The sequence below is a fragment of the Perognathus longimembris genome, chromosome 2, assembly GCF_023159225.1.
Source record: "Perognathus longimembris pacificus isolate PPM17 chromosome 2, ASM2315922v1, whole genome shotgun sequence".
Taxonomy (NCBI): domain Eukaryota; kingdom Metazoa; phylum Chordata; class Mammalia; order Rodentia; family Heteromyidae; genus Perognathus; species Perognathus longimembris.
In genome coordinates, this window is record NC_063162.1 from 152,715,165 (window position 1) to 152,738,768 (window position 23,604).

At 40.0% G+C, this 23,604-nt stretch overlaps 1 protein-coding gene across 6 annotated transcripts in view; it reads left to right on the forward strand.

Moving 5' to 3' along the window:
- The window catches only part of Rbm33 (RNA binding motif protein 33), a 77,980-nt gene that overhangs the window by 16,208 nt on the left and 38,168 nt on the right, over nt 1-23,604 (forward strand). For 4 of the 6 annotated variants that reach the window (XM_048340523.1, XM_048340524.1, XM_048340526.1 and 1 more), the window contains exons 6-8: nt 3,523-3,642; nt 15,494-15,665; nt 21,326-21,537. In XM_048340523.1, coding sequence (XP_048196480.1) covers nt 3,523-3,642; nt 15,494-15,665; nt 21,326-21,537 — 504 coding nt within the window. The remainder of the gene's footprint in view (nt 1-3,522; nt 3,643-15,493; nt 15,666-21,325; nt 21,538-23,604) is intronic. The other 2 variants (XM_048340525.1, XM_048340528.1) reach the window with 1 other exon arrangement.

Genomic DNA, 23,604 nt, shown 5'->3' on the forward strand with positions numbered 1-23,604 from the left:
TGGCCGGAGGTAATGCTCTTTTGTCATTCTGGAAGGCTGCAAAGAATTGTGACCTTGAGGATTGCACCCTAAGGAAGAAAACAGCTTTGTGTGGTGGAGATGCTCTGTCAATTGTTAGAAGTACTTAATGCAGGGCTTTATCCAGGCTTTAGACAAGATCTGATAAAGTCCTTCTAAGGTGAAAAGATTATTGACCTGCTAAAGACATCTTTAAGGTGCTAATATTCCAGAGTGATTGATGTCCTGTTCATTCATCTTTTTTGTAACTGAGAACTGTCCAAACCTGAATAAAGAGATTGGATGTTATAGAAAATGTCACACATAATTTCTTATCTGTAATCAGCAAGCAAAGATGGTGCTGATTTTTATTTCAGAAAGGTTTTCTTTAAGTTGAACCATCTGCAGAGACAAAGGTAGTACTGTATGTACGTTTGCTCTTCTGTCATAGTGATCCCTCTAAAGAGATTGCTTTTTTCAGTTAAGCACTTAATGACATTCATACAGGAGGGAGGTGACCTCAGCATTTGTGTAGAGCCCTGGGGTTTTTGGAGCACTGGGGTCCTGTGAGGCTTAGTGGAACTTGGAATGCTGGGCCAGCAGGAGGTGGGAGGCCCCTTAGAGCACCTGAGAGAGCAGTTATTGACTGTGTCTTCATTGGGGTGTGCTGTCATTTGAGGAAGATGCTCAGAAACTACTGAGGGTTGGTTATATGTATACATGCATACTTTTCAGAGGGTTTGTTTAATTACATGGAACCTGAGGATGTTTATTTCCAGTCATGATTGTGTTTGTGTCCTAGAAATTTTTTTCTTTCTGAATGCCTGTTCTTCAGAAAAGGTGTTATTGGTTTGATTAATAGAGTCATACAAAGGCATCATGGGGATGTTTTATCTTGTAGCCTTGAAATGATGTGTTTTGGCAATAAATCCTTCATTGGGATGAGGGATTAGATATCTTCTGATATACCGGTGTATTTGTACTCTTTGTTAAAGTAGGACACTACTTTAAAATGAGAAAAATCAAACCAGGCCTTATGAAATCACTTATAAAATTGGTGACAAAATCATCAGAGTGGCTAATGATTCTGGAGCCCTTTCTCCTTTAAATTCAGTTGTGCAGCATAGCTTTACTGATATCGCTTTGGCATTTGGACACAAATTATTGATAAACCATAAAACACGTGAAACTGCTCATGAAGTTAGAATTTAGTTGGACAGATGATTTTGAGGGTAGTGTTTGATCACATGGGAGCATTCTTGAATTGTAAAGAGAAATTTTCTTCTGTGTTCTGCATAAGGGCTTGTAGTCATATATCCAGTCTTAATTGTCCAGTGTCTGTGGTCTGAGATTCAGATGTTGGAAAGAATCAAATTTGGTGATTAAAACATTTCCATAGAATTCTTTCACATTAAAACAAATCATTTTTGTCAGAATTACAAAAAGTAAAAATTTACTTAGGAATTCTGAAAGTGTCCTAATGTCTTCACAGAGAGCGTTCAACTTGGAATGTCATCTTGGATGGTGAGAGAATGTGTCTGAAGGTTGTTGTGAACTAGTTTGGTGTGGCAGCCATGGCCATCCTTTTTTCTTTCCATTGTTCATCACTGTGGTAGTATCTAAAGATTGTGTTCTATAGGAAAAGGTGTGTGGAATTAAACAGGAATACTCCATTCTTGCTGGGCAGTTGGAGGCTTCTCTGATGGTTTTGTTTTTTTTTAAAGACTTTCTGACTTGTGGAATTCTTATTTATCCTTAAGCTAAGGAACACATGAGTAGATTGTGCCCTGGGGTATGTGGCTAATTACATGGTGTGTTTAACTGGTTCCTTGTTATTAGGTTTGTTAACCTGCTCTCTGCAGCCAGATTTAACCTCTGAAATGGTGGCTCCATGAGCACGTTCTTTTCGTTGAGAGCTCACTTCTGGTTCTAAGGACTGTTGAGGCATAACTGTTTTGAACCACAGAATGTACAACTAGAAAGACTCTTGCCCAAGAAGAGAGAGATTCAGAGGTGCTTTCTGTGGGCAGCTGAGTTTTGTCATCTTGATTTTCATGCTCCAAAGTAACTTGAAGTATGAATTTTGTTGATATTCTTCCTGAGAATAAATAGTGGTTTTTAGTTCAAAGTTTGTATTCTTGTAGAAAGGTCTATATATTGCTTGGTCATCAATAAAATGGTAAAAATTACTTGTTGACGATGAATATTTTAGTGTAATCAGTGTATTTAGGACTTGCAAAAATTAACATAGATTTAGATTCATAAAGCGTTCATTGGTAAAAACACTTTCAGATTTACAATTTTGGGGTAGCAGTTTCTTTTGTTCCAGTGAGAGTTAAGAGTTGAGCCTATCTGCCATTTTATAGTGGCTGGAATTTTGATCAGCATCTATCTGATCTGATTGTTTTGCCAAAGATGATTCTAGAGTAAGTAAGTGGCAGTTCTTTTTCAAAAGCTAAGTTTCTTCTAAAAAATAGAACTGAGAGTCTATTCAGATCATCTTGAGAGGCAGCTTACAAACTAAGGTAGTTTCCTCACTTGGACACAGCTGGTTTCTTGGGGTTATGGACAAGACTGTCATACATATTACATGGTAGGTTGTCAGGGTCTGAAGGTGGCACATTTTTTTAGGGTTGGCTACTTCTGCTATACTGTACAATGTTAGCATGCAGCCTCTGGGAAGCCTGCCTTTGCTAAATAGGATCAGCTCTGTAATTTGCTCATAATATAGGAGCATCTCTGCTTTCTTTGGCGGTGGTAATCTCCAGTTAGCTTGCCTGCTTCCTTACATGAGCCCAAAAGTGCCTGCTGATTTGCCCCTAGCATTTCATGCAAAATCGAAAGTCAGCCCTTGGCTTAAGGGAGGGCTTGATGGAGAAAACCAATACAGTCTGAGAGTTTTAGAAAGTACTATGTTGGGGCTGGGGATATGGCCTAGTGGCAAGAGTGCTTGCCTCGTATACAGGAGGCCCTGGGTTCAATTCCCCAGCACCACATATACAGAAAATGGCCAGAAGTGGCGCTGTGGCTCAAGCGGCAGAGGGCTAGCCTTGAGCAAAAGGCCAGGGACAGTGCTCAGACCCTGAGTCCAAGCCCCAGGACTGGCCAAAAAAAAAAAAAAAAGTACTATGTTGAGTTAGATTGCCCATACTTTTGTAGTTTCTATTACTATGAGTTTGGTGAGAATGGGCATGATTTCAGCCCCTCCTGCTGCCAAGCTCCTCAGTAGAGCACTTGCTCAGGTCTGCCAAGGCTGCTTTTCTGGGGTGGAACTGAGGAAGAGCTGTTTTAACAGGGCACCTGGACCTGAAACAGAGTCCATGTCACTACTGGTGGCAGGCAACTAGGCCAGCATGATACCAATGTACTTTGTTTGCATGAACACAAAGGAGGTGCTCTACTTTGTGCTGAGTCAGGTAACTAAGAAAATGCCACACAAGTCAGATGAAAAGTGCTTTTTAAGAAAAAACAAAAAACACCCAAAAGCTTGGTGAGAAACCATTTCTTCTCTTTAATGGCTGTTAGGATGAAGAATACTTGCAGGCTTATGGTGGGCACCAAGGGCTGCGAGCACAGGAAGACTGTGAGGCTGAAGATGACTTAGATGAGATTACTGATTCCCAGGTTGCTCCTGAGACCCACGAGGTATTTGTTCAACTTCTAAAGTTTCCTGGGTGTTTTTTCCCCCCCTCCTTCCTGGTTTAAAATCAGCACAGTTTGAGCCTCATTGAAAAGTTGATCTTTTTTCTTGAACTGTCAGTGTAGTAGCATGCTCAAGCTTTCTATACACTTTGAGAAGTGAGTCTGTTATGCCATGGTTTCCAGAAAGTTTGAGTGCTAATCTTATACATTAATTTAGTGTTACTGCTCAACAATGTAAAAATGCTTAGAAAGCAGTGTTGTAATTACTTTTAATTAGTATTAGTTAATTAATTTGGGCCATTATTCAAAAAACAATGCAAGACTCCCTGTGTCTGGGACCTCTTAGGTATGGAAGAGGTACGGTGAAGGAAGCTGGATTCTCCCACCCTCTGGGCATTTACTGTTTGACGTTGGGAGGAAAAGACATTGATAATTCTGGAATGTACGAGCAGAGACTCTATTACCAGGGGATCCTGTGGGGAAGGGCCAGGTCATCTTTACCCTCTCCCCTTCCTGTGACCCTCTGAAACAGTTTTCACAGAGGTTAGGGCTCTGGATTATCCAGTGCTGTTCTGTCATTGAGAACTGACCTTGTGGCTAAACCCTTAGGCTGGGGGGGCGGGGAGGGAGGGGAGGCAGCAGTGTGAGTGCACTTGTGCCCTGGGGCTTGAGCTTAGGGCCTAGACGCTGTCCCTGACCTTTTTTGCTCAAGGCTAGTGCTTGACCATTTGAGCAACAGCTCCACTTTTAGCTTTTTCCTTGTTTAATTGGAAATGAAGTCTCAAGGACTTTCCTGCTTGGCTGACTTTGAGCTATAGGACTCCAATTTTAACTTCCTGAGTAGCGAGGATTATAGGCTTGAGCCTTTGGCATCTGGCTTCTGTTGGTTTTCTTAAGAAGATGTCCTTATAAGTGTTATTATTTCTCAATAATTTTCCTTAGTGTGATTTCCCTGGTCTTGAGAGATCACCAGGGCTGATACTGACTTAGCATTTATTTGGTATGTTACACAGAGACCCAGTAGGCTCTTTTTCCTAATATACCACATATGCTGGTTGCAAGCAGAATTGGCTCCTGGATGCACCCCTTCTTCCCTCCTGTAGCTACATTTGATGTTGTTTGAAACAACTTGAGAGTTAGGAAAAAAAATAATAGCACAGGGACTCTCCATTTGTAGAAAAATGTGTCTCTCCAAGGAATCACAACAAAGCTAAAGGATATGTTTCCAAAGCTCAAGAAGACAGGTGCCAGCAGGCGCAGGGCTCAGGCCAGCCTAGTCAAACCTCGTAAGGAGTGACTAGATGGGATGATGTCAGACAGAGACGGTGACGCTGTGAAAGCAAGACGCGGGGCAGGCAGGACTCATTCCCAGAGGAAATCCAAGGACTTTGGTGTCCATTAATTTCATGTTCTTTTTTAAAAAATTAGTTTGTGCTATTTTTAAAAATCTTTATTGCCCTTCCTGTTCTTTTACATTTTGTTTGTAGTATATTTTGGAATGGGGAAATTTTTTCATAATCTTCAAATGGTCTCTGATGTACATAAACTGTTGTGTTGTATAGTATGTTAACAAGCATTACATTGCCTGGTACCTCCTGGAAGTGACAGCCTGTAGCTTGTTCACCTAGATAACTTGAACTTTAGTTTTGGAAATAAATTTATTAAACTATTAAAAATACAAATGGCTACTTGTCTTCCAGTTTGCAGTGCTTTCTGGGAGTGGGGGAAGGGAAGGGAAGGGAGAGAAAACTGAGAAAGCAAGTGTGACAAGACACACATCGTAGGGGAGGAGGAGGAGGAAGTGACAGGCACACACACTAGGGAAAGAGGAAGGAATGGGGTCTTTGGAGGAACGTTAGTAAACAGACAACTTTTTTTTTTTAGTGAAAGCATGTGTGTTAATAGGCATAAACTTCAGACAGATTGAGGAAAGATTCTTTTTGTAAAAAGTGAGATTTCTGTTTAAAACAATATTGAATCTCAGATGGAAGATTTCAGCAGTAACCTTCTTGTACATATAATCACCCTTCCCCCAAACTTAAATGTGTTGGGAGGAAGCATTTCAATCATTAAGCCATTATGCTTACCTACAAGACAGAAAACTGACCAAATACTAGTTTTATATCTCATAGTGCAAACAACAACAACAACAACAAAAAACACCTGAGGGCATTTGGGATCTGCTATTGGTGGTTAATCAGGTAGGTACCCAGGCTTGTTCCTCAGATTTAACTAGTATTCCAGGCCTTTTCCATTGAAAGGGCCCAAGGTGACCCTTTCATACTGAAATGTTTTAGGGTTCTCCCATATCACTCAGAGACATCACTAATTAAACCTGTCATGGGCTCATCCGGTGAATGGCGAAAGCTAGAGATAAGTCTTTAGCAAGGTGGCAATATGTTCAACTAAAATCGGAAGTTTTGGTATTGACAAAAAGATAAGGAGTAACAGCTTTGACTTTTGCGGTTGGTTAGGAGTTTTTAAGACAGGGAAAAAACTGTTCTGATCATAAACAAATGACTGTAAACACTAAACAAACTTAGACACATGACAGATAGGGGAAAGCATTTGCATACAAGCCTGAGAATGAATATTTTAGTACATATAGCTAATTTAGTCAGAATGTAAGAGTTAATATTCAGTACATTGTGCATTCAATCTATTTGGATATATGCTATAGAAAGAAGGGCAGGCAGATAATGTGAGGAAGTAATTCAAAAGTAGACTAGGAAAATGAGCTTATAAAAATATATTCAGTGAAATAAAAATTGAAGCAAAATGGATGGCATGTGTAAATCTTTCCACCCCCTACAATCCTAGATAACAATAAAACCAGTAGATGGTAGGATTAGTCTAATTTTTAGATATGATTTTCTGACTTAAAAGTTTTTTGGTTTTGGCAAGGAGAAAGTAAGTTAGACAGCGTTCATTCTTAAACAGTTTTTTTTCTTTGCCAATTCTTTGTAAATTATGAAGAAACAGGAAGATGTGGGTAGTTCCATAATTTGATGCTTTTATTTGCAAGGTAATTAGAGGCTACCTGTGTGGAACTCTTAGGATTTTTTGCTGCTGTCAACTCTTACGTGCAATCTCCGTATGATATCCAAATTAAATGTGTCATGTTTTTATACCATCTACTAAGAGGTAAATTATTTGCGTAATAAAGTATGCCTCATGATTTAGAGTTTAGTAATCAAAAGTAGTTTTAAGAGTTATAAATTTAATTTTTTACCCTCCTTGATGATTGGTTTCAATTTAGTTTGTATGTGTTGCTTGTTTCAGAGTTTTCTGAAGAATTTCTGTAAAGCTTATTGTGAGTAGCATGTTTAATGCTCTTTGTCGTAGGTATATGATGCACTAGGCTTTTTCTGTGGCAACAGATAATTTGGGCATATTTTCTTCAAGTGAGTAGAATAATTGCATTGTTAGTCTGAAAGATTGTTTTGGAGTTTTTTTTTTTTTTTTTGCCAGTCCTGGGGCTTGAACTCAGGGCCTGAGCATTGTCCCTCTATGCTTTTTTTTTGCTCTACCACTTGAGCCACAGCGGCACTTCTGGCCTTTTTCTATGGCCTGATAGCCACATATTCCTGCTTTTTGATATTTTCCTAGTTCCTTGGCTTGTTTCCTTTGTCTTAGCTTCATTGGTTTCTGTTAGTATTGGGGTTTGAACTCAAGGTCATCTGATTGCTAAGCAAGCACCAGCCTCCAGGCCTGTTTTTTTTTTTTTGTTTGTTTTGTTTTCTCCTGTTTATTTTTGAGATACAATCTCTTGAACTTCTCTGCCCAGGTTGGCTTTGGATTTTGATCCTTCTTCATTGTCTTGAGTAGCTATAATCACAGGTGTGAGTTACCAGCACCTGCCTGTCTTGCTCTTAAAATCAGATGTCTGCAGTGTTGAGTAACTGTACCATTTTGTCCTCTGATATGGGTAGTAGCAATGCACTGCTCTGTCCTAAGAGGGAGGAGTTATGTTGCAATTTCCACTTGACTCCAGTCTAGGAGTTGTAAAGGTACATTATGTTTGAATTAACTTAAATTGAGAAACCTATTTTAGATGGTGGCTTTTCTTTTCTTTCTTTTCTTTTTTTTTTTTTTTTTGGTGGCCTGTCCTGGGGCTTGGACTCAGGGCCTGAGCACTGTCCCCGAAGTTCTTTTGCTCAAGGCTAGCACTCTAGCACTTGAGCCACAGCATCACTTCCGGCCTTTTCTGTATATGTGGTGCTGAGGAATCAAACCCAGGGCTTCATGTATACAAGGCAAACACTCTACCACTAGGCCACATTCCCAGCCCTTAGATGGTTTCTTTTATGTAGTGTTTGGCTAATGGAAAGAAACCACTATATTTGAAACAAAGTGGAAAAATTTTAACTATAAAGATGGTCCTTTCTAATTATATAGCCACATTAGTGCTAGTTGTGCTGTTCTGTGTGTGTGTGTGTGTGTGTGTGTGTGTGTGTGTGTGTGTGTAAAATTAGGCTTGCTGTTTTAAACAGTTTTTTTTTTTTTTTTTTTGTTTGTTTTTTTGGCCAGTCCTGGGGCTTGGACTCAGGGCCTGAGCACTGTCCCTGGCTTCTTTTTGCTCAAGGCCAGCACTCTGCCACTTGAGCCACAGCGCCACTTCTGGCCATTTTCTGTATATGTGGTGCTGGGGAATTGAACCCAGGGCCTCATGTAGAGGAGGCAAGCTCTCTTGCCACTAGGCCATATCCCCAGCCCTGTTTTAAACAGTTTTGGCATATATAATGAGAACAAATTTTAGAGATACTTTAAAATTGTACTAATAGTTTATACTCAGGAATCAATTTTTTTTTTATCTTGAGTACACAGTAAATTTTGGTGCCTGAATTTCATATAAATGAAGTCATGTGTCTCTCACATCTTGAAATCCATCAGTTTATTCTATTTATTGATATACTTTATTAATACATTTTCTTGATATTAGATATTTGGGATATTTATAGTGTTTTTGTTTCTGTGATATTAATCATCCTTTTGTGGGTGTATTTTTGGTGGAATCACTGAGACAAAGTATATGTTTGATTTTATGAAAAATTGCCAAAAAGTTTTCCTAAGTGATTGTATTTTTTACCCCTTCCCATAGTGTAAGAGTGTCTTCATTGTTCCTGTTATTTGATGATGTTACTCTTCATTGAGTCCTAAGGAGTGGTCATTGTGGTAGATAGTTATATATTGTGGATATCAAATCTATTGACCAAGAATTTACTGTATTAATACTTTCTATAAGTCTGTGGATTGTTTTCATTTCCTCAAATTGATCTTCTCTTGAGTAATTTTACTTTTTGTGGAGCTAAAATAAATTTTTTCTCATCCCAAGATGACAAAATTTCATCCTGATTTATTCCAGAAAGTTTATTTTTACCTAGTTTAAGTTTAGGATTAGGTCTGCTTCAGTTGGCAAGTGTATGGAGTACGAGTTACACTGTTCCCTTATTGTTTCACCACTACTTGTTAAGTAGACTTTCCTTCCTATATGATTGGCTCCGTGCTTGTGGACCCTTTATGCTTCAGTCTTTTTTTCTAGTCTTTGTTTCTGTTCTGATTCACATTTATGCCTGTATTACAGTCTTGACTAGTGTATCCTGGCATCAGGTAGTGTAAATCCACTAATACTGCCCAAGACTATTTTGGCTATTCTTGGTCCTTTGGTTTTCCATATAAATTCTAGACTGTATCTTTTAGTATCTACTAAGTTTGGCTGTGGTTTTGAAGTAGTTATCACTTTGATAAAAAGAGGAAGATTAACATAATTTCAATGATGTCTGTTAATAAGTACCATTTAAATTCTTTACAGTCTTAGCCTTTTGTTTTATTATTTTTCTTTTGCTTTATTGACCTGTACTATTTAGTACAATAGAAACATTGAGAGCAAAAGATCTTCATGTTAGGGGAAGATGCTCAGTAATTGATCATTAAGTATGCTACCTAGAAATAGTATATTAAGATTGGAAGTTGTTTTATTTTTCCTCTATCATTGGCTTCAAATTTTTTAAAAATCAGAAATGGGTAATTCTATTGATACATACTTTTCTATATCCTTTATCTTACTACTTTGGATTAAATTTCCTTCTTAAGAACTGTAACCATAATGACATCCATTTCACCGGGTTTTCCACTAATACTCTTTCTTGTGGGATCCAGTTCCAGGTGCCATTGCTGCCTTGTTTCCCCTTTGTCCCCTGTTGTGTGGGTGTCTCAGTTTTTCCCTGTTTCATGACAACATTCTTAAGAAGTGCTAGCCAAGTATCTGGTAAGATAATATCTTGTATTCTAGGTCTTCTCATGATTACACTGAAGTTCAGGGTCATGGAGAGTAAGTACTGTAGAGTGGATGTACCTAGGTTGTACTAGTGGGCATAGCATACCTACATGGCATCACTGGTGGTGGCTACCTCTTTACCACTTGGGCAAGGCTCTGTCTGCCACTGCATCCTGTTTCTTTTCTCTTTTATTTTTCTTTCCTTTTTTTCTGTTTTCCTCTTTTTTCTTTCTTCCCCTTACCCTACTTGGAAGGAATTCTGTGCTACCCTCACAAAAGTAAGGGGAAGACAGGGAGGGAACTTAAGCTCAGTTTTTAGAACGGGAAGAGGAGGAGGATCACCCTCATAGATTTGGAGTACTCCCCTAGATAAGACCTGTCACTTACCAGGTGCCAGTAACTCATACCTATAATCCTAGCTACTCAGAAGGCTAAGATCTGGATGGTCACGGTGTGAGGCCACTCTAAGCAGAAAAGTTCACTACTCCCAAATAACCAGCACAACAGCAGGACTAGAAACTCAAGTGGTAAAGTGCGAGCCTAGCAAGTGTGAGACCCTGAGTTCAAACACTAATATCTCCAAAAAAGGGGGAAAAAGTTTCGAATGTTAGATCAAGCTTGTGTTTATAAGAATCCTAATTGGTTGTGATTATTTTATATTTTGCTGAATTCCATGTACTTTTCTAATGTTTTAATTTTATTGAAAACTCTACTGAACACTAAATGCCTACCTTTACAATCAAAATAAATAAAATAATTATTTTCCTGTTTTGGATAGTTTATAATTTTGTCACGGAACCAAAAATGTATCATACTGTACAAAGGCTCAAAGTAGGCCACCTTTTTAAGCAAAAAGGCAATGATTCACAAAAGACTATGTATAGAAGATGTAAGTAGTTGATACACATCTAGTATGATTTGTTATAAATCAGTCACGTCTAATAACACTTCTGAAATGTTCTTGTATAAAATAACGTGAAGAAAATAATTTATCAGTGTCTAAAAAAGTGGGTTTGTTTATAGACACTCTGACAAGAAACCTAAAACATGTTTCCTGAGACATAAAGGCAGCTCAAGACTTTGGTACTTGATAAACAGTTGAAGATCTGAAACAGAGAAAATATTTTTTGAGTAGAAACAGCTTATGAAATGTAATACTTTTCTTTTTTATTTACTTTTTTATGGGTCAATGGGAAATCTACAGCCTGCAGTCTTAGTTTGACCTAGTTTGTTTTCTTTTTTCCTTTTCCCCCCTTTGCTCATTAGAGGTAATTAGTGAGCTTAAAACCAACCTTCCTGCTCAGTAGGTAGCAATTCATATGTGAGAGAGACATTTCTGCTCAGAATTAGTCATAAGATGGGGATATTTTTCTCTTTCTCTTGTGCTGGACCTGGGGCTTCAACTCACAGTTCCATTTCCATGTTTTTGATGGTTAATTGAAGATCAGAGCCTCAGAACTTTCTTGCCTAGGCTGGCTTTGAACTGTGATCCTTAGATCTCAGCCTCCTAGTAGCTAGGATTATAGGCATGATCACCAGTACATCGCTCCATACTTATTATTTTGATGTTTGGAACTCCTGATGCAATATTCTAGAGCAAGATGCTCAGGACCTCCTGTTGTGCCCAAGACACTGATGGAAGAGAAAGGTCTATTTGTGATTTTACGCACAGATGAAAATTTAACCCACAATAACGGAAGTTAGTGTTGGGTAGTTCATGTCCTAGTCTTTTAGTGCTTTCATAAGCAGATCACATCTTCAGTTTTTTAGCTTTTCTAACCTTGACACTGTAACATCAATAATGTATAAGCCCGAGATCATCCATTTTCCCTCTCTTGGTCTTGAGTTTATCTTAGTGATTACTGCTCAGCGCTCTCTGCTGTTGCTCATTGGGATGCTTTCGGTTAGCTCTGTGTGTTTGTGGCCAGTTTAGGAGTTGGAGTTTGGACAGCTGTCCCTCTGTGAGGAGGCTGTGATTCACTGGGATGCCTACGAGGACAGTGCTTCTGGGGCTGCAGAGAATCCTCCTGGATTCCTCCTGGAGCGACACTTGTGATACTTGCATTACAAGTTGCTTGCTGTTTTATTACCAAGCTGCTGATATGATTTTAAAAAATGCCTTGTTTTCCTAGTCTTTTTCAAGCTTTCTGGGATTCGATCTTAGCAGGTCTCCACGGCAGCTGCCTTTCTTCTCTCTCATGATGTTTGTTCAGTACTCCAGGCCTTGTGGGGAGTACAGATGAAATTTAGTGCATCTTATCAGTGGACCCTGAGCAAAGTTAAAGTGTCCTTCATGTGTGGTAAAAGCTGCCCCTCAAATTCTGCTCTCTTTGGGGGCCTGGGCTAAGGCTTCTTCCTGAATTCACCAGGAATGCCTCTTTCCTCATCTGTCTGAGGCAAGTCACTGGTACAGTGGTGGTTATGTTTGTTGACGGATATACAGTCACTCATACGGTGAAAGTTCTGCAGGGTGTAGACCCTCTCATGCCTAGAGACTGTTCTATCTCATCCTACAAGTAGCAGTCATAAAATGTGTTGTTGAGTCCAAATGCCTTGGCTCAACAGTAACTGCCTGCCTCATGGCACCAAAGCTGACAAGGCATGTCCCCATGAATTTGGGGTTCTCCTGAGGCTGCCCCTCATATCTGCTCCCAGTCTTTACTTGCGGAATCTGGTAGACAAATGTTTTGTTGGTATACAGTGAAGATGTAGCAAATGATGGGAGCCCTTTTTTACAGCTATGCAGGTATGCTGCAGACAGGAATCTTGAGCTTGCCAGCATCATGGTATCCATGTTGTCTGTTCTAGCCGTTGTTGATCTGCAAGATCACTATCAGGGCCTTGAATGTCTCCATGTCTTCCTTGGTGAGGTTATAGTTTGGTAAATCATGGCATCCACAGCCTGTTCAGTACCTTCTTGTGGATTTCCTGAGCAAACTGTTGCACAAGGCCACAGGGGCTTGTTTCCTTCAGGATAGGCATTTCCTTGGTTCGGTCTGTGCCATCTAGGACAAGTGGCACTTTAGAGCTGAGGTGCCAGGGGCCATTCAGGCTCTTTACAAATACTGTCCAGTCACTGCAGTTTGATTTGTAGTCTTAGAGCTGCAGTCACAATTAGTTGAATTTCCAGTATGGCTATAATAGTATCTGTGCTTTAATGGTGGTGAATTTTCTCCTCTGTGGCCCTACCATTCTGTGTCATCTATGGTCCTGAGCATTGGTTTCTCCTGGGATCTTGGGAGAAATGCTGCATTTCACAGGTTCCTCCCTGGGGCTGGCCCAAGTCAGAATCTGCTTTGAACAGGTTCCGATGACTGGTACACAGTGATCTGAGGCAGCACTGTCTGCAGCATGTGGAGGTAGCAGAGACGTTCTACTGGAATGTTACAGTGCAGCCTGGACCTCAACAGCTACCCTACAGTCTTGATTTCAGATGCCCAGGAAACAGAAATCCAAGAGTTCACAAAAGAGTGTGGAGATGCTGGTGCTTTAGCATTCTCCAGCAGACTGAACCTTAAAGCTGAATGGTGACATTACAGCTATGATGAAATTACATAGGCTACAATGAAATTAGTTTGTCCCTTGTCTTTCTCTTTTTAGGCATTTGAGTTCCTGAAGGTATGTTTCTGGTTGTTGTGTTTGTCTTAGAGACTTGGTGTTTTATCTTCTTACATTGAAAGAAAGGAAGAATATGGAATGATTGTATTATGAGATTCTTTCTTTTTTCCTTTCAGTCCTGGGCCTTGAACTCAGGGCCTGGGCACTGTCCCTGGCTTCTTTTTGCTCAAGGCTAGCACTCTACCACTTGAACCACAGCACCATTTCTGGCTTTTTTTGTTTATGTGGTGCTGAAGAATCCAACTCAGGGCTTCATGCATGTTAGGCAAGCACTCTACCACTAAGCCACATTCCCAGCCCAATATTTTTTTTTAATGAATTTATTGTCAAAGTGATGTACAGAAGTGTTACAGTTTCATACATAAGGCAGTGAGTGTATTTTTTAAAATCACACTTGTTAGCTCCTCCCTTTTTTCTCTCCCCTCCCCCCTCCCCAGTTCCATTTCCCCCACTGAGTTGTTGTATACTTGGTTTACAGGGTATTGTCTTGTAAGTATTGCTGTTGCATTGGTTTGCTTTTTACCCTTTATCTCTCCATTTTGATGATCCTCTTCCCTAGTACCGATAAACACTTATACAATAGCCAGGGTACCAAAATCAGATACAATGACATCAGGGATAAAACCCTGGGGTAGAAAGACAAAAGAAAAAGGCATAGTTGCACATTGTATGTTGAAAATAACAACAAAAATGATAAACCACTTACTTTCATAATTTGGACTTCATTTCACTTAGCATCATGTTAGATGTTCATATATACATAGCTGTTGAGCTATTGTGATCTTCTGCTAGGACTATCCTAGAGGTGTACTAATTATTACTTATGAGGGAAACCATAGAGTCTCTTTCTTTGGGTCTGGCTCACTTCACTTGGTATGATTTTTTTCCAAGTCTTTCCATAGGGATTCTTTTAATTTGAAATTTTATTAGGCATTTGCTTATAAGTTTCTCTTGAAAGTGATATTTGAAATTATGAATTACAAGGATAGAGGCAAGGATAGAGGCAGAGCCTGTCTTCATTAAATTCATGAAGTAGTTAAGGATAAGAAGCATGGCTGAAGTGGTAGAGTTCCAGCCTAGTAAGTGCAGAGCCCTGAGTTCAAACCCCAGTTTCTCTAAAAAAAAGAAAGAAGAGAAAAATAAATTATACTGAAAAAATGGTTAAAGAACCTCACATTCTACATGCACCTGTCATCCATCTGTGATTAACTTGGAGGGAAGTCCACAGGCTCTCATGGCTGGAAGCCAGAATTGTCTATAGAGAAACTAGTTTAGGGTGAGATTGGAGGACATTTTATGGCAAATACTGATGTAATGAAACTTGGTTTTAGTGTGAAGAAGTGACAACAATATAAGTGAGTAGTAGGTTAACTCTAGAACTAAATCGAGTGAAAATGGAAGGAGGTGGATGATAAGGATCTTGAAGAGTAGAGCAACAGCAGCTGGTTTGGACTGCTTTCTGGACTATGCAGGTCCAAGAAAGGGCCAAGAATCAAACTGGAGCCCTCGTGGCCGGAAGGAGTATGCCATCTAACGCCAGTTATCACGTCGCTCATGGTCTTAGTAGATGCAAGTTGATCTAAGTGATGTGAAATTCCTAAGTGGTAACTTATATTGAAATTTTATTTGGTGTCAGTTACATCGGACTTGATTTGCTGTGATCTGGATTGGGACTCAGGTACAATAGGAATAGTTGGAATTGATGCCTAAGAAGTGTAAGTAACAGGAAAAGTGTAGAACATTATATGTTGGTTGACACAACTTTGTGCTTTTTCCAACATTAATTTTTAATACTTGAGTTTTCTTAGAGTTAGCCTAGTGTTTCACGTGGCCTTATACTAGGACAGTTTGAAGTGTCTTTGCATCTTATACCTTAAAACTATTTTAGCATGTTTAATATTAAGTTTGGATGAACATGAACTTATACTTCTCCCTGTGTGCTTTGTATCTGCCATCTAGGGAGGTATGGAAACCCTGGAACTGCAGAAGGACATAAAAGAAGAGTCAGATGAAGAAGATGATGATGATGAAGAATCTGGTCGATTACGTTTTAAAACTGAAAGAAAAGAAGGAACAATTATTAGGCTCTCAGATGTAACTAGAGAGAGGAGGAACATTCCAGAAACTTTGGGTAATGTTATTGCCTGTCTTCCATCCTCCTTCCATCCCATTTCAGATTTCCTAATAGTATTGTTATGATGGATCACACAGGCAAAGACAGTTGACTGTAGGCGACTCTGGTGTAAAGTGATGCTCAGCTGTGGTACTGTGACAGTTATCTTACCAGATGGCTGTTTGTCTTGAGTAACAGTGTTTGAATAAACCATGTAAGGTTGCGATACCTTGTTAATTTTCTTCTGGAGTCTGTGGTATGGAGCGGCTCTCCCTCGTACCACTGGCTCCAGGCTTGTCCTGAGCTGGCATAGGGATGCTGGACAGAGCCACTAGCTGTGCTTGAGGTACTCGTCAGTGGTTGCCAGGGCTCATTCTTGACCAAACCAGTTTTATTTTGTACTTTGAATGTCTCACAGCCATTGTTTTTGAGTGTTCTTCTGTTCTTAGTGTGGTGACTTGTTTTCTAGAAGTAATCAGTTGAATGTCACTTTGAGCAAGCACTGCTTATGGAATATCAACCACAGACTAATGCTCACTAATAGTCATGGCCCACCCCTCTCTGGTATAGTTCGTTCCAGTGTCCTTTCCCACCTAGCAGTGGTTCTGATATTTGTGTGAACATCAGCATTGCCCCAGAAAACTGAAGGTATAGCTTAGCAATAGAAGCCCTTGCTTAGGATTACCCCCTAAGGGTTGTTAAAACATGATGGATTTGGGTCCCACGTGTGGCTATTCTGATTCTTTAGTCAATAGTGGCATGTAGGAAAGTTATATTTCCAAATACTGCTCTTTGGGATGAAGACAGGCAGAACTGCCAGGATGTGACTCTCCTTCTAGCAGCAAGGTCACAGAATGTGGGACCACACCTGTCCTTGCACTTTGGTTTCAATAAAAGGTCCCCATCTATCTTTATTGCCCCTCCTCATCCCCCAGTTCTGCGAATCAACCCAAGGCTTCTTGCATGCTATGGAAGTGTGCTACCACTGAGCTATATCCTAGTCCGCATCACTTTTGCTTTTAGAAACCATTGTTTGTAGTTATTTTTTAGTGTAGCTCATGAACATTTGTCTCTAAAGAAAAGATAGATTCTTTAGGCAGATACTGTATAAGTCAGCACAGAAAGCTGCTCTTCCTCACATGATACTTCACTAGATAGAGTTTTTGGAGATGGCTGCAAGTTCTCTTTCTCTTTCTCACCTAGTTTGATTGAAACCCAGTTCCTTAGCAATAAAACATTTCTTAGAGACTTAGGATATTTCTGAGAAATTAGATCTAAAGTTGGCCCTGAATAAAAAGAGATAGAGCAGAAATCTCAAAACATGAGGTAAGAGGAAACTAAAATACATTAGCAGGAGGAATTGGTAGCAGCAAAAGAAGCACCGGAGCAAAGACATGATGGCAGTTTGGGATCTGAGCAAGATAAACAAGGGAGAGGGCTCTGCACCGTTGGGCAGCAGTGGGGAGGAAGGGAGAAAGAGCTTTTTTTTTTTCTACTTGGTCTTAGGCTCCATTATTTGGCTGTGGCATTGATTACATGCATTTAAGACCAGAAAAATGAGCCCAGCTGAGCTCTCGTGGGTAGCTGCGAGGTCTCAGAGCTTTCTCCAAACTCTGCAGCTGGCTGCGTGGCCTGATTTTGCAGATCATTTCCCTTTTCTCTCTCAGCCTCTGTTGACCCGTGCTATCTTGCTGCAGCCACTTCTGTCACCCAAGTAGTGATAATGTCCTTATTTTGAAATGTCCAGCGTGCCTATGTTCCTAATTGTTATTTATTCCTTCACCTCTTTCTTGTCAGGACCTTTGCTTCATTTCCTTCTTTTCAGAGCTTCCCTCCCTTCCTTGCTCCCTCCTTTGTTCCCTCCTTTACTTTTTTGTCTCAGTGCCTCACACTCTTGTTGTACCACTTGAGCCATGCCTCCAGGTTGGCTTTTTGCTAGATAATTGGAGATGTAGTCTCTCAGGCTTTTCAACCTGCACTGGCTTTGAACCTTATTTTTCCGGGTCTTAGCTTCCTGTGTGTGTAGCCAGCATTGTAGCTGTGAGCCACTGGCACACAGTATATACTTTATTTCATTCAAAGTCGTTGCCATCAATTTTAAATATTCAAGGCATCTGACAGCTTTATGTTACACAACTTTTGTAAATATTAGGAAATGGCTTTATGTGCATTTGGGTAGTATGTAGTTCTTTGGCTAGTAATAGGGCACATGAAAAGTCCCTTTTCCCCATATGCTTGTGATGAGTAATTTAAGAAAGCTTTGTGTTTGGAAACACACATTTTCCTGTAACCACAAGCTAGGATTGGTCCTGATGCACAGAAATATTTTCCATCAGTAAGAAAGTCTGGCCAGGTGCTGGTAGCTTATGCCTTAATCCTAGCTACTCAGGAGGCTGAGATCTAAGGATCGCAGTTCAAAGCCAGATGGGGCGGTTAAACCTGTGAGACTCTTAGTTCCAATTAACCACTAAAAAACTAGAAGTAGCGCTGTGGCTCAAAGTGGTAGAGTGCTAGCCTTGAGTGAAAGAGCTCAGCGACTGCATCCATGCGATTTCAAGCTTCACAGAACTGTTAGTAGCTCCCCAAAATAGAGTACTTCACACTGAGGATGGGGCACAGGAGTTGATGACTAGAAATTTGTATAAAGTATCTTCTAGTGATAGAAGTAAGCCTCCGGATTTGTACAGAGATAATGTCATTTATTTGGTTGTATGAAGCTGTTTACTTTTGTACTGAGATTAAAGTATCTTGCTATCAGAATACTATCTTGTTTCATGATTTTTAAAAAAATTGTTTGTTTCTGGTGGTATTGTGATGTTAATTCAGGGCCTCTGGCTGGCTAAACTGGCATGGTATCTCTGAGCCAATGAAAGAAACAGCCAGTCCTTGTTTGTTTCATTGACTAGTTTCGGGGTAAACCTTCCTGTGTGTGTCTGAGTCACAGTCGACGAATTTTGGGCTTCCTGTTCACAGGCACATTCCACTATATCCAGCTTCCCTTGTCTGGGGACTTTTCTGCCCAGACTAGCCAAGCATCTGATCCCTACAATCTCTGCCTCCCCTGTTGTTTGGGATGATAGGCCTGTGTCACTGCTTGAGGCTATGGGTTGAGAAGGGGCTCTTGTGAACTTTCTGCCCAAGTTGTCCTCAAGCCACAGTTTATAGCTATGGTTACTAGTAAACTTGGCATATATTTTTAATATTTTGATTGAAAATAAAAGCATTCTTTTCTGCAGGGTGGGGGGGGGCAAGTAATACAATGGTTAATGTTGAACATTCTGTTTTTAAAATGAATCAAATAAGGCTCTGATCCTAAAAGGTTTACATGTAAAGTGAGTTATTTTCAAAATGTAGAAGGGAGTTTTGGTTATTTTTAGTTTTTTACTCAGATACACAATGTCCTCTAGATTGGCAAAACACTATATGTGATAGTCATAACCATTAAGGAATCCAATGCACTACTTTTGACCTGTAGTTTTGAATTTAGGTTGGTTAAGAAGTAGAATTTGGGAGTTTCGTCTATATTAGAAACTTGAATGGTTAGTTTTTTCCTTAGCTAGATTTCTGGAAATTCAACCCTAGAGAAAAAAAGATTTGAGTGACTATTTTCTTAATTTTCCCAAGGACAGTGCATGACCTCATATTCAGGTAAATTAGGTTATCACATGCAAAAGGTGCTGTAAGTGTAAGATCTCTCATGGAAACCTGGTCGAGCAGGATGGCGAGAACATGTATGTTAGGAATGTAGTGTTGTGAATGAAAATGTCAGTAGCAGTCTCTACAAATGGGATGTCATTGACCAGTTTCCCTGCTGTATGAGCTCTGAAGTTCAGAGCTGTCAGTTCTGTTTCTTAGAAAGTCAACCTCAGATGGTCTTTGAAAGCAGGATGAGCGAGAAGGGCAAGGATGCATTTACATTACTTTTTTATTCATCATCTTCAAGTAGACGTTCAAATTCTGTGTTAACGCTAAGATGCACACGCATTATATTGAATTGTTTTTTCTTGCTTTAGCCTAATGAAGAACCTGCTTTCAACACCCGCTCAGTGTTCTTTTGAACTAATCCTTAATTTAGTTTTAGGCAGCGTATGTGGAAAAAGATTTTCACCTACCACCAGACTGTTCAGGATTGGTTGTGCCAGCAATTACTTTGGTTCTTGTGTTTACAAGGTTTAAAATATTAATTGGTTCAGTTAAGCATGCTTATTTAAAAAAAGTCCCAGATTGTGATTTGCTTTTTTTTTTTTTGCTAAACAATATGCTACTGATCATTCATTTCCAGCAACTATGATTATCTGCATGCAGATATGATCTTACTGTTTAAGGAAGAGGCTACATAGTATAAAATTTTGTTATGTTTTGCTATATAGTTCACTTTGGAATCTGGACATAGTTCAAAAAACATTTAAAGGGAAATTAACATTTCAGTTGAAGTTACAAATGTAATTTTCATCCTGTCATATTTTGGTGACCTTCTATGACAGCTTGTCTCAATTGGAGGAAAGTATTTTTACTTGCTGATTAAAGATGTCATTTGAAACCATTTTATTACTGAGGATAGTGAAATTAATCTTGACATTCAGAACCACTAGAAAAATAATTGCTGATTCACTGCATAAAATGTGTGTGTGAACCAATCATGTAGTCAAGATTAGAATAAAATCAGATTAAATTTTCTTTCACATAGGCTCGCAGTTCATTTGAAGGGGAGGGGAATACCGTAGAACAATTTCAAGAAAATGAGATATATTTTAGAATTTTCAGAGTTTGGAAATGGTGACAGAATGCAAGCTAGGAGGTAGACTCCTTAAAGTTTATCCTTTACTTGAGAAGCCATGATGTAGTTTTGAGTAAAATTTAATGATGTCTTCGGAAAGTACACATTTAATGCAATGTCTCTTATTACACCTTATATGTGTCCTGGCTTGAGGAGCATAGAATAACGTGCTGTTGGAGATTTCTTAGGCCTAGTGCCTATGTTTTTTTGTGTGTTTGAGCATGGGCAAAGAGGTGAGCAGCAGCTCAATACTCCACATTTCTTGGAGTAGTAAGCTTTTCCTTGTGTGATTTTTGCATGCACTTAAGTAAACATTTTTACAGAATGAAATTTTTATGTGATTATAAAAATTTGAGGCAAAATAGTATTGAGTGAGCTTTGTATTTAGGAAATTATTTGAATTCAGTAGGTCCACTGATAGCTTTATTTTCAAGTCAGAATGTTTGGGAACTTGTTTTCCAGAGTATTTTTTTTTTTTTTGCCATTGCATATTAAAAGCATTCTTTTCAGTAAGAGCTGTGCTGGTGTTGGGCTGAGGAGAGAGCTCTGACCAGTATCATCAGCCTGAAGAAGAAGTGAGTCCAGAAGGCTCAGCTGCCTAAGGCAGTCATTAACTCTAACTTTGACTGCAGTTTAGTTTCACAAAGCATATTGTTGTGGTCTCATGTGGAAAGACTTTAAAATAGATGGGTGATACTTGTGTTTTCTTGCACAGGAAAGACATTGCTCAATAGATACCACAAGTGATAGAAGTGGTGTGGGTGGTTGGTGTCACACTTCTGAGTTGTGGCTGAACTACCTGCTGCCTAGGCTCATTGTCATCACACATTTCTTTCCTGTCACAAGAACCTAGTGTAGGCTATTTGAAGACATCTAATATGTATGTATTTTTTTCAAATAGAGCTTTCAGCAGAAGCTAAAGCTGCGTTACTTGAATTTGAAGAAAGAGAACGACAGCATAAACAAGGACGTTACGGTTCCCGGCGAGGAGGAAGACGAGGTGGTGGCTCTCTGATGGGTCGTGGAATGGGAGACCAGAGAAGAGAGAGCAATGAGAGGGCAAGGATGAAGGATCACAGGCCTGCCCTGCTTCCCACACAACCTCCTGTTCTGGTAACCGGTTCTGCTCTGATACCTGAACACTTGATAGCAGTGAAAGTGTGTTTGATTACAGAAATCCATCACTCCTTAGTCAGAAATTCAAGAGAAGCAGTAGTAGTGCCTGAAAGTTTCTGCTTTTGCTGTCTGTAGCAAAGTTTCATAGTAGTGTTCATAGTTAAGGCCTCCAGTGATCCAGCAGTCACACATAAAACTACCCTACAGCTACTTGCTGGGGAAAAGGTGCCTGCCTGCTGCCCTCTCTGACAGTATGACCCCCACTGCAGCTGAGCACTGGTCTCCTGCTGCTAGACAGAGGCTCCTGTTGGGTATACTCTCTTCTAAAAATGTCCCTTTTCTCTCTGTCCCTCCTCTCCGTCCCTCCATTCCATATAGAGTCATGTTATAAAATGGTACAGTATATACAGATTCTGTGAAGCTAATTAGTCTAGCTCTATCACTCCACATTCTTACTATCTTCTCTGTTGCATTCTGTCTCTCTTGGTGAGAACATTTAGAATCTCTTAGGCGTTTTGAAATCCCTCTTGTGTTACTTGTTAGAGTTTGCTATTTCTTCCCTCTGAACAGTTTCCTCGCCATCCTCTACCATCTCTGTATGAGTTTCATCCCCACCTAACCTCTTTCCTTCTCCGGTTTCTCTGGAGATACATTTCTAGCTGTTCTTGAACCTTTCTACCTGGCTGTTGCACATTCCCTACACCTCATTCATTTAAAACCACACGGAACTAGGTGTAGTATACATGTCTAATTGCAGCATTCTAGGTTAAGGTAGAAGTTAAGGTAGGAGAATCACAAGTTCATGGCCAGCCTGGATTACTTGGTGTTTGAATTTGGCCTTAGCAATATAGCAGGACCGTGTCTCAAAAAGGGGAAAAAAAGCCAGACATAGTGATACACATATGTTAAGTCCAGCTTCTCAGAAAGGGGGGGAAGAATTGAAGCTCAAGAAACAAATGAAAGCAAGAGGACTGTCATAGCATACTTGCTAGGAACCCACTCAGGATTTTGCCTTTAAACTATTATGCTCTTAAATTATGACCACATGTGGTTATTGTTTACGGTGGGTGTCCTCATGTCGAATGACGTGCTCTCTGTGGGGACAGTACAGAAGTGAAAAAGATAAGCCAGGGCCTGCAGTCATGTGCACATCACAGGGTGAGGAGTAAGAGAGAGGAGAAGCATAGAGTGGGGAGAATGTGACTTTGTAAGCAGGCTCTGGAATCTCTGGAAAATGTCCCCCAGAGGCAGGATAGCCAGCCAGGGCCACCTGCGGTATAGTCTCAGTTCTACTCATTGTGCCTCTGAAGCATCTCTTTGCTCTTCATCAGACCTTGGCCCTTGATCCATTCACTTTTTTCTATGGCTGGGATTCTTCCATGTTAGTGTACTCCATCTCCTACAGCTGTGAGTGTCCATCCACATTGCAGCTTTCACTTGGAACTCAGAAGCCCTCCCTTCGTGGTTTGGCATTACCAAAGGGAAACTGCTTGCTAAACTAGATGGCAGCCAATGAGTATCTTCTAACTTGTGATCTTGGGGTGAATAGAAGTGGTATCACTGGATCATAGAGGATAGTTCTATGTTTAGTTTTTTGAGGAGTCCAAACTGCTTTCCATAATGGTCGCACCAGTTTTCACCCATCAGGAAGAATAAATAGTGTCATTTGCAGAGTAGGTGGGTCTGGAAAACAAGTAAGTCAGGCTCAGAGAGACAGAGGTTGATGTTTTCTCTCATGTGGAAGTTAGTTCTAAATTACAATCATGCATGAAAACAGGCAGGGCCATATGCATATATATATATATATATGCAAACAAATTGAGTTAAGTATACGCAGAGGAGGATTGCAATGGTGTAACTCCTTTGAACAACTAACCTACAGTTTAGTAAAATAAATAACAGGAATCTGGAACATGTGTTGCAGGAGAAGTAGGGGTTAGGTCAAGGGAAGGGGCAACAGACCAATGGAGGGAGGATGGGTGAGTACAGTCAGTATTCAGTTTCCACTTGTAAAAAGGAAACTAGCTAACGAGGGGAAGGGTAGGGTTGAGACAGATGAGAGTA